At 38.5% G+C, this 13,288-nt stretch overlaps 1 protein-coding gene across 2 annotated transcripts; it reads right to left on the bottom strand.

The window, feature by feature from the left end:
* Window positions 1-2,370: 2,370 nt before the first annotated feature.
* On the bottom strand, window positions 2,371-13,048 carry VDAC2 (voltage-dependent anion channel 2). Of its 2 annotated transcripts, XM_010136467.1 has the most exons (9): window positions 13,021-13,048; window positions 9,681-9,752; window positions 8,608-8,657; window positions 6,190-6,342; window positions 6,045-6,097; window positions 5,402-5,629; window positions 4,700-4,850; window positions 3,766-3,823; window positions 2,371-2,924 (listed from the first exon to the last, which is right to left on the bottom strand). In XM_010136467.1, exons 1-9 carry the CDS (start codon window positions 13,046-13,048, stop codon window positions 2,833-2,835), a joined length of 885 nt encoding a protein of 294 aa, XP_010134769.1. In that variant the 3' UTR covers window positions 2,371-2,832. The 2 variants fall into 2 exon arrangements, with proteins under 2 accessions (XP_010134769.1, XP_010134770.1); XM_010136468.1 differs by lacking the exon at window positions 13,021-13,048 and having other exon boundaries at window positions 9,681-9,930.
* Between the last annotated feature and the right edge of the window lie 240 nt (window positions 13,049-13,288).

Consider the following 13,288-nt stretch of genomic DNA (forward strand, 5'->3'; position numbering starts at 1 on the left):
AATGCGATGCTGCAGTTCACACAAACACAATACACAGCCATGCTCAGGTCACCCGTATCTCGAGTGGTTTTATTGTATTCAGAACGACACCTGAGGAAAGGCTGGCTAGCACTGGAAGGTATCATTAAGGCTTTTCACATGTTCTAACAAAATGGAGCTATTTAAACTACCATCATTCCTTACCACAAAACTCTCAATTATGCCACCCGCTTCCGTAACACACTTGGAAAGTCTGAAAGCCATTTTTGTAAGCCTCACTTGAGAGATGTCAAGAGACAGACACTGAACTTACTTTTCATGCACAAAGTAGTGACTTATGACAAAATATTTTAGGAAAACTCACATTTTCACAGTTATCTTAACTACTGCAGAGCCCTTTTATTTCTCCAGATGCCTATTAGTATTATAACAAATGAAACTACTTAAGGTTTAAAGGCTAAGAGCTAGTAAAGTGATGCACATGAAAACAGTAAAATGAATAGGTTCAAACTTCCCATTGCTAATTTGTACAAAGAGTTGAAGAGAAACACTGCAATATCTGCTTTTATTTCACTTGCTCATTTTGCAACCTCAGGAAAAACAGCTAGAGGTGAGCAGGTAGTGAAGACAAGGGTTTGAGTAGCTGTTTCTGAAAAAACGGAAACAAACCCCAACAACCCAAACCAAAATACAAAAAACCCAAAAGTGTGTCAGACCACTACAGCCCTATCAAAAGCTTCCAAACCTGAGAAACACGGGTGTTGTAGCCATGCTGGTTTAAGGATGCAAACAAGGCATCATTCATAAGCAAAAGACAGAGCGCTACAGCTGGACGATGCATACAGGCACACAGCATTTTTGGGGTTTGGCTTTTGTTTTGGTTTGGTCTTTTTTTTTTTTTCTTTCAGAAGCAGCCTGGACACACTTTGTGAGGCACCAAAGATGGTTATACTAAAAAAATAGAACCCGTACTAAAATTCACGTGTCTGGCCGCATGGTCTTTAGCTTTAAGTGGTCTAGCACGTAACAACATTTCAAACTAAAACTACAGTTTGCAAATGTTAACATGCAACAAGAGAGCAACAAATGGCACCTCCCAGGTTTCTTCCATCCTCAGGCAGTGGAAGAGCTCCTCGGAAAAGGGCTTTTAGTGACAACAGCAGTAAACGCACTCCAAAACACAAGTGCTGCCGAATGTTCTCTTCACCATGTAACAAAACTAGTCAAACACACTAGCAAGCCTGCTCACGAGCCCGAGATGAAAACTAAAGCTCTGCCCTCTCTTCTGCAAAAAGGGTGGCTCAGCTATTCCCAGGCTAAAGCCCAAACACAGGCAGTTCACGAGAGTACTTAACTTTAGAGCTGAGTATGAGGACAACACCACCAGATAGCACAAGACCTCGAGCAATTCACTAGGACTTTTACAGGAGTTAAGTTTAATCCAGCACAAATCAAACACAGTTTGCAAACCAGAGGTAAAACTTCCTGATCATAAACTGGCCACCTGCCCTATAAGGGAAGCTGCTGTGAACTACAGACAACAAGGCTAAATATCAAGATACCCTTCTCAGCTATGAGACTGTAAGTAAGCTCCAGGCACTCCCCTGAAACCAGTCGATCCCCCTTAAGTGCAACCACTGTAACTACATGTATTTAATATATTCCACATTAAAAGCATTCGCAACTAGTTACCTTAAGGGATGTTACATTCACTGACCAAATATCCTTCATACTTCTATTCCCCCTTAATTGAATCCTGGAGAAAACATGAGAATTTTTCCATTATTCTGCATGTTTCTGGAGTTAAATGGGTATCTGCCAAGATTTATTAGTCAAAGGAAAGCAAAACTGGATGCATTCTCCTCCATCTCCATTTAAAATTAAGCCTTTATTTCAGTCATTTTAAGCAGGAACCTCTCACAGCAGTTGGGATAAGCAGGCTGTTATACCATTACACTGTTACATTCAGTTGCAGAGATACGTCTCACTTCATACAAGTAAAAGCAAAAGGTGTACTTGTGGTGAGGTTTTTCACCCCTTGGGCAAAAACGTCAAGGAGCGGTTCTTAAACGTCTGAGTGCCACGTACATCACTCTGCACTCTTTGCATCAGGAGGCCAACTAGCAATGCAGTAAATCCTGCCCGTGCAACACAGGGTGAATCAAACCGTTGTGTCATGACAAATCTTACCTGACAGAAAAGCACATTCAACTTGCTTGAGGAATTCAACTGTTCAGTGAAAACCATCTATATTCAGTGTTACCATAGGTGTGGGGGGGAGTCCTTAACTGCACAAAGGATTAGAGCACTACTTATTCAATTATTTTAAAAGTTAAAACTTAACTCAGCACTACCCTCATACCTTAACTCTTAAAATAGCTGAGGCGCAAGTATGTGTGTGTACTTGTTTTATTTGTAATTTGTCTTGGGATACCAAATGTATTTCTACTCCAGGTGATTTAACAAAATTGTTGACCTCATTTCAAAACATCCACTGATTCATTTCTCATTCAATGGCAATATCGAATGTTAAAAGGAACATAAAAACAAACATGCACACAACTGTACAGTTTTCATAAATGTCTATTTCCTTATTCGTGGGTAGCGCATTAAACAGTTAAATACATTTAAATAATGTTTAAGTGACTGCACTAATGCAGAATTTTAACTAGATGGGTAACCAATTTAACTAGAAACCAGCTAACAAGTAACTGTCTAAATACTTCAAATACAGCTCTTGTTCTAGGTCATCCGTCTTGGGAAAAAAAAAAAAAGCCTGCTGGTCACATTGGAAATACATTTTAAGGCCAAATTCTTCTGATATCCCTTCTCTGCAGCAGTGTCTTCACCTTTTCAAGCCTCCAGTTCCAGGCCAAGGCCAAGTTTATGGCCACCAGCATTGATGCTCTTTCCATCTATCAGGGCAGACAGTGTAAGCTTCACACCTGTAAGAGTTTTGAACAGTGTGTTTATAACATACAATCAAAGTAGCTTTCACAAAACTCAGCCTCCATCGTTACAAGTCCCAATTGTAGCTCTTTTTCTATTTAATTAATTTCCTCTGAAGACTTCTAGAGAAGAATCTATTTACCCATAAAACCTCTTGAAAGCTACTCATGCCAATCAAGCTAGATGCTTTTTGTGACTACCACCTTATAAAGCAAATACACAAAGTCTCTAATTGTTAACTACTCAAGAACTCTCCTTTTCTACATTAAGGTGTGCAAAGGAGGAAAATTCTGCATAGAGATGACTGACACTTGTACCAAGGAAGGGATGGAATGAAACTACAATTTTCATTGGTTTTCAAATAAGGGATAAGAAATGGTAATACAGCATTAAGAGATGTTTTCATATTTAACCAGAACAAATTAAGCTCTAGAGGTTTCTTTTACTAAATATGAAGAGCAGCAAGTGCATTCTTTTGACAATTTGTCATTATTTCAAGACCTGCTATCATTCAATATGATATGTCCAGAGAAAGCAATGCTAAAAAAAGCCTGCTTTGCACAGCCTAAAGCTAAGCTATAAAACACAATTCAGCTCTCTGCTACACAGATCAGTGAGGAATATGATGCATAAATACCATTAGATTCAATGGAATTTGTCTTGTTTAGATAAAGGTTTCATGCACAACATAAGCTACTGCAAAACATCTCCTCTGCCTTAAAAAAAAAAAACTATTCTGAAGAAGGGAAGTAACAACATATAAATGTGTAGATCTCATGCTTTCTTTGTGATGCATAGAAGATACGTATGCGATGCAATTCATGTGATAATCCTTACCTGGCCTCAGGGTCTGGGTGTAACCCACTCCAACTAGACTAGAATTGTTCACTTTTGCCTAAAAAAGACAAAACCAATGGAAATACTGTAACTGATAATTTTGTTACCATTCAGAAGCTAGAATAATTATGGCAACACTGCCATTATCAACCTCACTGAATTACACTTGTTCTTTCAACATCTCTGTGCTTACTGGACTCTCTCTTCCCAGCTATGCCCTTGCTCCACAACTTGCAGCTGAAGAGGTAACATGCTTACAGGCAAATGCAATTTAAGGGCAGGGAGAACTGTTACTTGCAAGTTGTTTGGCAGGTGAACTTCCCCACTCCTCCCTTTTCAGAAGGCCATAGCAATTTACCACCACAGTCTCCCCAAACAGGCCACTTCAGGAAAACAGAATAATTAGTATCTTGCAGGTCCAAATCAATCAAGAAGCAAACACTCCATAACATCACCATAAATGACATGTGCAAAATTATTTATCTTGCTTTGCATCACTTCCTCTATAAGGAGATTCTCACAATCCAGGTTCAATTCTAACTTCATACCATAAAAAAAAACTTTTCTGTCTATCATCTCTTTAACCAGTATTGCCAGAGTTCTTTCCTTGAGAAGGTGATGGAGCTCTCCCAAAACAGGTTTTTAAAAAATTGTGTAAACTTACAAAACTAGACATGAAAGGGTTTCTTTTTTTTTTTAATAAATACATTAAGACCTCTAGAGTAGCACAATATTTGACAGACTCTAAAAGAGACTTTGCTGTATGTGACATTACAGAATTTAAATACTGCTGGTTTAATTATAACTGCCTGGATTTCTAAGAATAATTCCTACAGGACTTCCTGACCTTCTTTTGTACTAGTAACACACAGATTCACAGAAGCTGAAAAGACACTGGGCTTAATACTACCCTTCTGGTTAGGGCCATACTTACAGAGATGGAGGCAGTGGAATCCAGCTTGTATTTAGCCGCAATGCCAAAGCGAGTGCTGTTGCTACCTGCTGTCCAAGCCAGGTTTACAGCAGTCTCAAGATTGTCACTCACTTTCTGGTAAATTGACCCACCAAATTCTGAACCATCATTGCTGCACAAATTAAGAAAAAAGTTAATTACCTATAGTTACCTAATCCTAACTTTTTTCCCTAACTATTCCAAATTTTTATTCAAATGAGAATCCCACAAGTTTGAGCTGTTTTGTGTTTTTTGACAGAAAAGGAGATGAACAAAGGCTTCAGGGTAAAATTAAACTGCGGCAATTAATGGGAAAAAAGGTATTTCAGAATGCTACTGAGCTAATTCTCACGCTAATGCTGAACTACACTTCGGTGTAATTCCAGATCTCCTCCTTACAAAACTAATGGGCATTGTGAACTCTACGATTACTGAATATTTACGGTATTTCTAAAGAATTAGATGAGCTTTCTAAAAATCTGTCGCAGTGTTTGACTGAAATGGAATTCTTACAACCCAGACTATAAAGTAGCTTCCTCCCACACCCAACTTCTATAAACCCAGACAAAAACAAACCCCATCCTTCCCCTCCAAAAGGACAAACTTCTAGCTCAAAAAGTCTTACTGGAAGGGAAGGTAGAGAAAGCCTGCTTCTGTAATCTGGACACAATTTTCAGTACTTACACATTAGTGTGCAGTTGGAAGTCTCCAGTTTTGTAACCCACAGAGAAGTTATTTCTTGTCAATTTTGATTTGGCACTATCAAATGTCATCTGATAACCAGCAAGCCAGCCTTCATAACCAAAGACAGCTGAACCATGGATTGCAGGTCCAGCAAAATCAAAGTCAACATCACAACCTATGTTTAGGCATTCACGTTTATAAGCTGACTTAATTTTACCGCTTTTCTTTCTGAAACAGAGAAACAGTTAAGACAAAGTTTGATCTTCCTCAATAAATTGAATTCAAATCATATGACTCTACAGTGTATCTAAATGCCAAGAACATGCATCCTGTAGACTGCGCCAAAGCACAGCTAGCCCACCAAGAAAGCACAGGGCTACCACAAACAGGCTCATGCCTCACATAATCTTCCAAGTACTTCTATCCCAGAACACAAGCAAAGTGGGTTGTTGTGAAATGTCCAGTACTAATCCTGTAGAGATTACTAGATGTAGATGCTGAAGAGCAGAAGCCCTTAGCACAAGGATTTATTAATTTGGATCAACAGCAAACCATACAAACAGCTCTGTCAATACAACAGACCAAGTGAACATTTACTGACCACGGATGTTGTTACTACCCCAAAGAAGTTAACAGTTCTTACCCTGTATTTGGTGAGAAAGTTGTATCAAACGTCAACTTCAAGCCTTTGGCAATCTAATTGAATGGGGAGAAGATTAGATAAAGCTATAAATTAAGTTTTGCTAGTTAGGTTAAACAAGTAAATACTCACTCTCCTAATCTATTACCTGATCTTCAATTGCAATTTCTGTTCCCAGAGTGTTATCTGTGTTCCATTTTTCTGTGAAAGTCAGCCCATACTCAGCCCACTTGTATTTGGTCTCCAAGCTCCCATTCACTTTTCCAGTGTCTGTATTCGATGAACCAGATGTTGTGAATTCCTAAAAAGGACAGTGTCCGTGTTATACAGAAGATACACCTGGAAGCATTATACAGTGCCACAAGAAAAGATCTTTCTTCAGCAAACATTATGATCTTGTTATTCTATGCAGTAAGTTTAACAACATTAGACAATTTGTGAGCAGAGAAGGGGGAAAGACTGGGACAAGAGCCAGACAACTCATGCCCGCATGGAGGCCTCCTCCCACTCCCCCACCTTAACTGCAAAATTTCTGACAAAATGTACAGGTTGGCAACAAAACTCAGAAGCCGGACAGTAGTTACTGTTAAGTGTTGTCCTTAAAAGCAGAAAGAGGTTCTTGAAATACAAGGTTAAGTCTGATACTTCTAATGAGCAAATTAAAAATCAAACCAAGAATAGTATAAGAATACTATAAGGCACATAATGCAACTCCAGTAGAATTCTTAAAGGATCACATACGTATTTTCATTATTCCAGTCAACCACCTCCAAAGATAAATTATGTACAACTGTAAAAATGTCAGAGAGTGCCATCATTTTTCAGACTGGGGTGGGTGGTGGTTGGGTTTTTTGTTTGTTTGGGGAGTTTTGTTGCTTTCTAAGAGTTCTCAGACTAACCAACACACCAGCCTTTCACACAGGCACGTGTGTTTTTTACTGACATGTCTAAAATTCTTATTCCCCTGACACTCTGGTTTAATGACACACAGGAAGAACACTCATGTTTGAATTGAGAGCTAAGGCAACTAAAGCTAAGTCTGCTTTTATGCTTCTGGTAGAGACTTACTTGGAATTCTTGAAAGTATTTAGAAGCTTGCAATATCACTCGCATCTCCTCCTTAAACCAGGTAGTCCCTGTTGTCTCTCACTATTTGGATTCTCACAAAGAACAGAATGCATACCTCTATTTAGAACCTAAGGGCAATACACCTAGTAGAAATGGAAGTCTGGTTTGCAAACATATGTTAAGGAGCTCTCTCCACTGAAATATCGTTGCCTTTATGATTTAATTCTCTGTTTCAACTTCTGAAAAATCAGAATTTTGATCTCTGACTTCCTCCAGACACAGTACTATTTTCAAACTACCTCCTCACACTCACCTCTCCCAGAAGGAAACATGGATTTGAAAACCCAAGTCCTTAAGCATTTGTATTCTCACAGCCCAAGACCTACTACACATTGCAAGTGCGCTTGAGACTGTTGTTTAACGGTGGCTGATCCAGTTTAACCTTGGCCAAGACACTTACTTGTATTGTCAGTGAACCACTAAACCATCCACACAGTGGCATAATTCTAGTAAGGTCTATTTCTTGGGAAGTCACAGCGACTACACAACTTCAGGTCCAAATACCTTCGGCTTTAACATCTTGCTTTGTGCTATTCCTACTGCACAGGGTGTATTTGACTGCAATCATCATGGTAATAGCTTCAGAAACAGCATATTATTACATTATCTATCTCTTATCTCTGCGTTAAAACATCTGCAGTATATACATGCCAGCACTTTCTCCTCCTGGGAAAGATGGCTTATAACTGATAGGAGATTCACTTGGAGGCTTGGATTTTTCCGAGAGTTTTAGCAATACTAGTGGTAGTCCTCAAAGGAAACAAGCTAAAATAACACCTGCATCTGTAACAGGGCTCTTGCAAACTGTGCTTCAGTTGGGATACAGACTTGTAAGAACAAAAACACAGCATACAACCCATGCACCTTGTTTCTAACAGCCAGTTACATATTTAAAGCAATTAAAGCCGGTTATACATTAAATGCAAAGTCTGCTCTAGAAATAGATAAAAGTTACAGGAGGCATTGCTTGCATGACCAAGACATCTTGTATAGAACATTATTACAACACTTTAATACCATAAAGGAAGAGCACAAGATTCAATATGCTAATTCGACTATTTCACACAAGCATCAAGATGCCAGAAATTTCCACCAAATACAAACAGCATCACAAGGTACTTTAGAAATATACTTTTGCACTATGATTGACATATTCAAACACTTCCAAAATGTGTCAGCTTTTTGTTCATCTTCAGACTTAAGACAAGGGACATCTAAGGAACCTTTTTATTTTATGAAGATTACTAAACAGTGCAACACTCCTGTTGCATTCAGAATAAAGTCAGATCTTTTGGTGTAAAGTAATTTCAGAAGACCCTAAAGTTTATCATTCATGTAACCTACAAATTACTTAACAGCATCTGGAAGATGTCTTTTCCAATTAAATATCAGAACATATCCAGAAAAAATATCATGAATAAAAGGTATTTAAACTCACCACTCCACTTGCAGATTTTGTTTTCACATCCAGTTTCACCAACCCAAAACCTTAACAAACGGAAGTCAAAGTTACACCAGTCAGCTTTAACTAACATCACGCACAGTTTCCAAGAAGCTGGCTTTCGAAGCAGTCTCAGCAGTGCCACATAAACATATATATAAAACCCAAATAATAATAAAAAATCCCTCAAACTTTAGACACCACAGCAGGTAAGAGGATGGCACTCTAGAACAAGCCAGGAGTTCTGTTCGACCACCACACAGAAAGCAGGGAGTAGCCTCTCAGTTGCACACTGCACATTTCATTATCGAATGATGACTTCCAAGAGTAGATTTAGTGACAGACAAAACACATTATTTTCTGTTCCCAGGATGGCATCAAGCTTTGTAGACAATGCCATCTGAAGAGCTATCCTGATGCAAAACATTCATATCTCAACACCATGAAGACATATCTCACAGTAAAAAAACTGTAAAAGTGAAGTCACTGGGAAATACACAGCCATTGAAACTGTAATAAAAGTGAATTTTATGGGAGTATCCATTCGCATTGATACCCTTAGAGCTGAGCAACAATCTTGGTGAAAAAGCCCCCACATGCATTCCCAAAGACCAGAAACAGAATTTAACTGTGCATCTGCCTGGTATTGAAGCATTTTAAACTGCTGAAGGAGTCTTTATCCCAATGGCTATTGCTCTTTCTATTCCAAGAAAGCCTATAATATTACAGTGGTACATATCCTTTTCAAAATCAACAAATGTTGTGGCACAGACAGACTGGTAAACAAAGCGTACTCCCAAGTTAAATTACGCTTCATGCTTGTCTTCTTACATACTTGTACACCTCTGCCATTTATGTGGCTAAAGCAGTAAGATTTAGCAGACTTAACATCAAAAGAGCCCACAAAAAGCCTCCAATGATGTGTTAGTAGATGGTAATGACATGAAAACAACACACCTTCCTCCGCAACACAGGCATTTATTTAAGCATCCAATTTTACACACAGGCTTAAAAAGGCAATTATTTTCTGCACCACAAACACCACATTTTATAAAAGGTACTATTCTTACCATATCCTTTATTGAAGATATCTCTGGCAGATTTGCCAAGGTCTACATATGATGGAGGAATCGCCATTGGAGCTGAAAAGTAACAAGCAAATTAATAGCGAACCTCTTACCATTGCGCACCCAAAAAATGCTACAACAACTCTTTAAAGATACTCTTTAAGGCAGATTCATATATGAAGGTTAACAGACAGATGGCTCAAAGAATTACAGTATTCTGTGAAATACCTACAGATTTTCAGTGATGGTCACTGTGAACACTGAATGTTTTCTCGGCTTAGGGTAATCTGCTTGCAGAGAAGAGGCAAGACCTCCCAGTTATTAAATTTTTCAAGTAGATTTCTCCACACATCTTTAACAGAGATCAACTAATACCTCACATTTCCAGCGTTGGCAGTTACCACCACAAATCAGGAAACTGGAAATTTGAAAAACTATAATGCAGACAGTTACTTCCTGAAGCTCCAAACTAAAATTTGACAGGTGCTTATTTACCTGAAAGAACCTACAGGGGTTTATTTTCAAAAAATAAAGAGTGCATATCTGTTGTGCAACATCATTTGGCCCATACTTTAAATGGCAGACATATAATTTAAAAAGAAACATCTAATGATATTAACTAGCAATCAATCCGATGAAGTTTCTTCCACCCTGTAGTGCACAACCGTTTAAGTTTGAGGGGTCATCTTGGTAGTTTAAAACAAACAAGTAGGAGTGCTGGGTCAGGGAGAAAAGCTCTTTTCAAAAGACCCTTTCTCAGACAAGCCTCTGGCAATCTCACTGTCAAAGAACCTGTCATTCAAGACTAGAGATGACCCAGCCCCCCTGGCCCAACAGTTAAGATACCAGCCCAGGCCTGTATGGTTCTCCTCCCTCTGAAATTACACTCTACCTGCACCTTCCTTGCTGAACACAAGCAAATCTCTTTTCAAACTGATTGGTCACATGTTTTGCAGGGAAAGTCAGATTAACATTATCGACTGTTTATCTTGCTCTTGTGTGGGGGTTTTTTTGCTGGGTTTTTTTCTTTAAGTAAACCAAAAAATATCTTCAGAACCTCAAAAATAATAGTGGGCAGTACTCTCACACGTTAACCTTCAACAGAAAGAATAGATTACTTTCATTTTTATATAGTACTCTTATCCAGTATTTAGATTTTCAACACTTGGCTATGGAACTGCTTATCTTCTGCAGATCTCTGCAAGATCATAAGTATTCAATAATAAAGGATCAAACGAAGCTTTTTTTTTCCTATCAAAAATTTTCTTTCAAACTTTTAATGGCCTCATCTACATAAAAGGAAAACTTCCCTGGAGCACCTGATCCAGAAAGATTTCCATTAGGGGATCATCCCACTCAGACTGTTGTTTCAGAATAGCATCCACATAAAAAAAAAAAACCCAAACCAAACAAAAAACCCCAACCAGTAAGTATATGGGGTTCATTGTATGAAGTGCTGCTTTAAAAAAAAAAAAATTGAGCAATGGTAAGGCACAAGACTGCTTCTTACCTTTCTACAATTTCTAAGGCAGTTTTCCAGAGTACTTTACTCCACCTCCCTAAACCATAAGAGGATAAGTTCAACCTCCTCTGAGCAAAAACATTTAAATTCACAGTTTAACTAAAAAAAAAAAAAAAAACCTTTCTTTAGTAAGGAGTTCTAAACTCTATAACTGAGTTACTATTGCAAGACATCCATCACTTGCTCAAGAACATAAAACAAGTCTGTTTTTCCACAGAGTTAAAGTAAATTGTCTGTTAAAAAATGAGACATGAAAAATGACTTACAGCATTTGAAGCTTAAAAAGGCTTTGCTCAAGTTCAAGTGCATAATAAGTAAGAGTTGAGAAAAAAAACCCTATAGCAGAACAGATACTGATCCCAGTAGCAAGATACTAAATGGTTCCTATCACTTACTGAACAAAAACAAGCAGGTGGTAGACCAAATTACGAGAAAGTGTGGGAACACTGCTCTCTCCCCTCAAAATTTCTGCTGTACAGCAACTGTACAATTCATTAGCATTTTAAAATAATTTATAGACAGTTAGCTATATCTTTTTTCTTTAATGAATAGGTCTCACTTCTAACTAGCATCTTCAGAAGAATAATTATTTCTAGTTTGAAGTTTTACACTAGCCTTTAGCACAGGCACGCTTTTACAGCATAAATGAACGAGCTTTTCACTTTTGTTTTCCCGTTTCCAATCTGACTAGACAACCATTCAGACAAGATCTGTGCTAAGCAGTAATGTCCTGAGAAGTTAACAAACTGGTATCTGTGTTTAAATTCAAAGGATTACTACAGTAGAAAGGATGATGCCGTCTTATCTGGCCTAGTCAAGCATCCTTCCTCTTGCAAGGAAACCAACCAGTATTTGTCAGACATTGCAGCCTACAGACTCAAGTTTTGTGCTAAAGTTTGTTAAACAGAGTACAACTGTCACAAAGCTGTTCTAATCCTGTGCTAACAGGGATGGAAGAGGACAAAAGGGGAAACCAAGAGTTAATTTGGGATATCCTAAATACCTGACAAGCCAATGCCATCATAAGAATGCTCATTAAAAGAAAACAGGGGAAAAAAAAAAAAAAAAAAAAATCAATCATTGTGGTGTCCTCCAATGCAGGTATGTTAGCTAGGTTTGCAAGTTCTTCTGATCAGAAGTAATCTTCTTCAACCGTATTTTCAAGTGTCTTTCACTTAAAAAAAAAACCTAATTGGAAGTGACTAAAATATAAGTATTATTTAACAACAAGTTGGTTGTTATTAATCTTATTCCTCATTTCAAAAACACAGAATCGACTTGAGTTGAGTGGAAGCTCCACCCTGATTCTTGTTTCATGCCATCCCAAAAAAAGATTTAATTAATCTCTAACTCCCAAGCCACCAACAGGTTGTCTTCTTATGAAAAAAGAAGAAAAAAAACCATCCCCAGAACAGAAAAATGTATTAATGTTATCAGAATTACTGCACCATAGTTTTCCTTCACAGTAGTATTTCAAAACTCTCTCGAGCCCCACAATTAAAGGAATACCAAGGGCTTCTGTTAAGATTTCTAACGATTTGAAGATCTCAGGATATTGAAGATCAGGCTAGATGCTAGATCAGACTGTAATTACAAAAACTTAAGTACTCATGCAATTAAAAAAAAACGGGAACAACTATACTGAAAACGTATTCCAGTAGTGTAAACAGCAACAGAGAAATTGATATAAAAAAAACAGTTTCTTAAAATACACTGGACACACCACTGGCCTTTAGACATACACTGCTACTAAAGCTTAAAAAGAAAACATCAGAACCAAACTCCCTCAATTACCCTTGCTTCAACTCTCTCCCTACTCACACCTATGACATGCTACTCTAGTAGCCATAGCTAGGCCACTTTCGAGACTCTCGGGCGAAGAGAAAGAATTAAACCTCTGGGAATGAACTACGTGTTCAGAAACCGAAAGCAGGGGTAACGCCTCCCAGAACAGAAGGACACCGAAAGGGAAACCGAGGGTGCGAAAAGCCAGGCCGGGACGCATGGGGAGGCGGCAGAGCGTTCCAGGAAAGGGCCCGGGCGGCGGCGCCCAGCGCCAGTCCTTCCTCCGCGCTCGGGCCCGGCGCCG

Source organism: Buceros rhinoceros, unplaced genomic scaffold (genome assembly GCF_000710305.1).
Source record: "Buceros rhinoceros silvestris isolate BGI_N320 unplaced genomic scaffold, ASM71030v1 scaffold20105, whole genome shotgun sequence".
Taxonomy (NCBI): Eukaryota; Metazoa; Chordata; class Aves; order Bucerotiformes; family Bucerotidae; genus Buceros; species Buceros rhinoceros.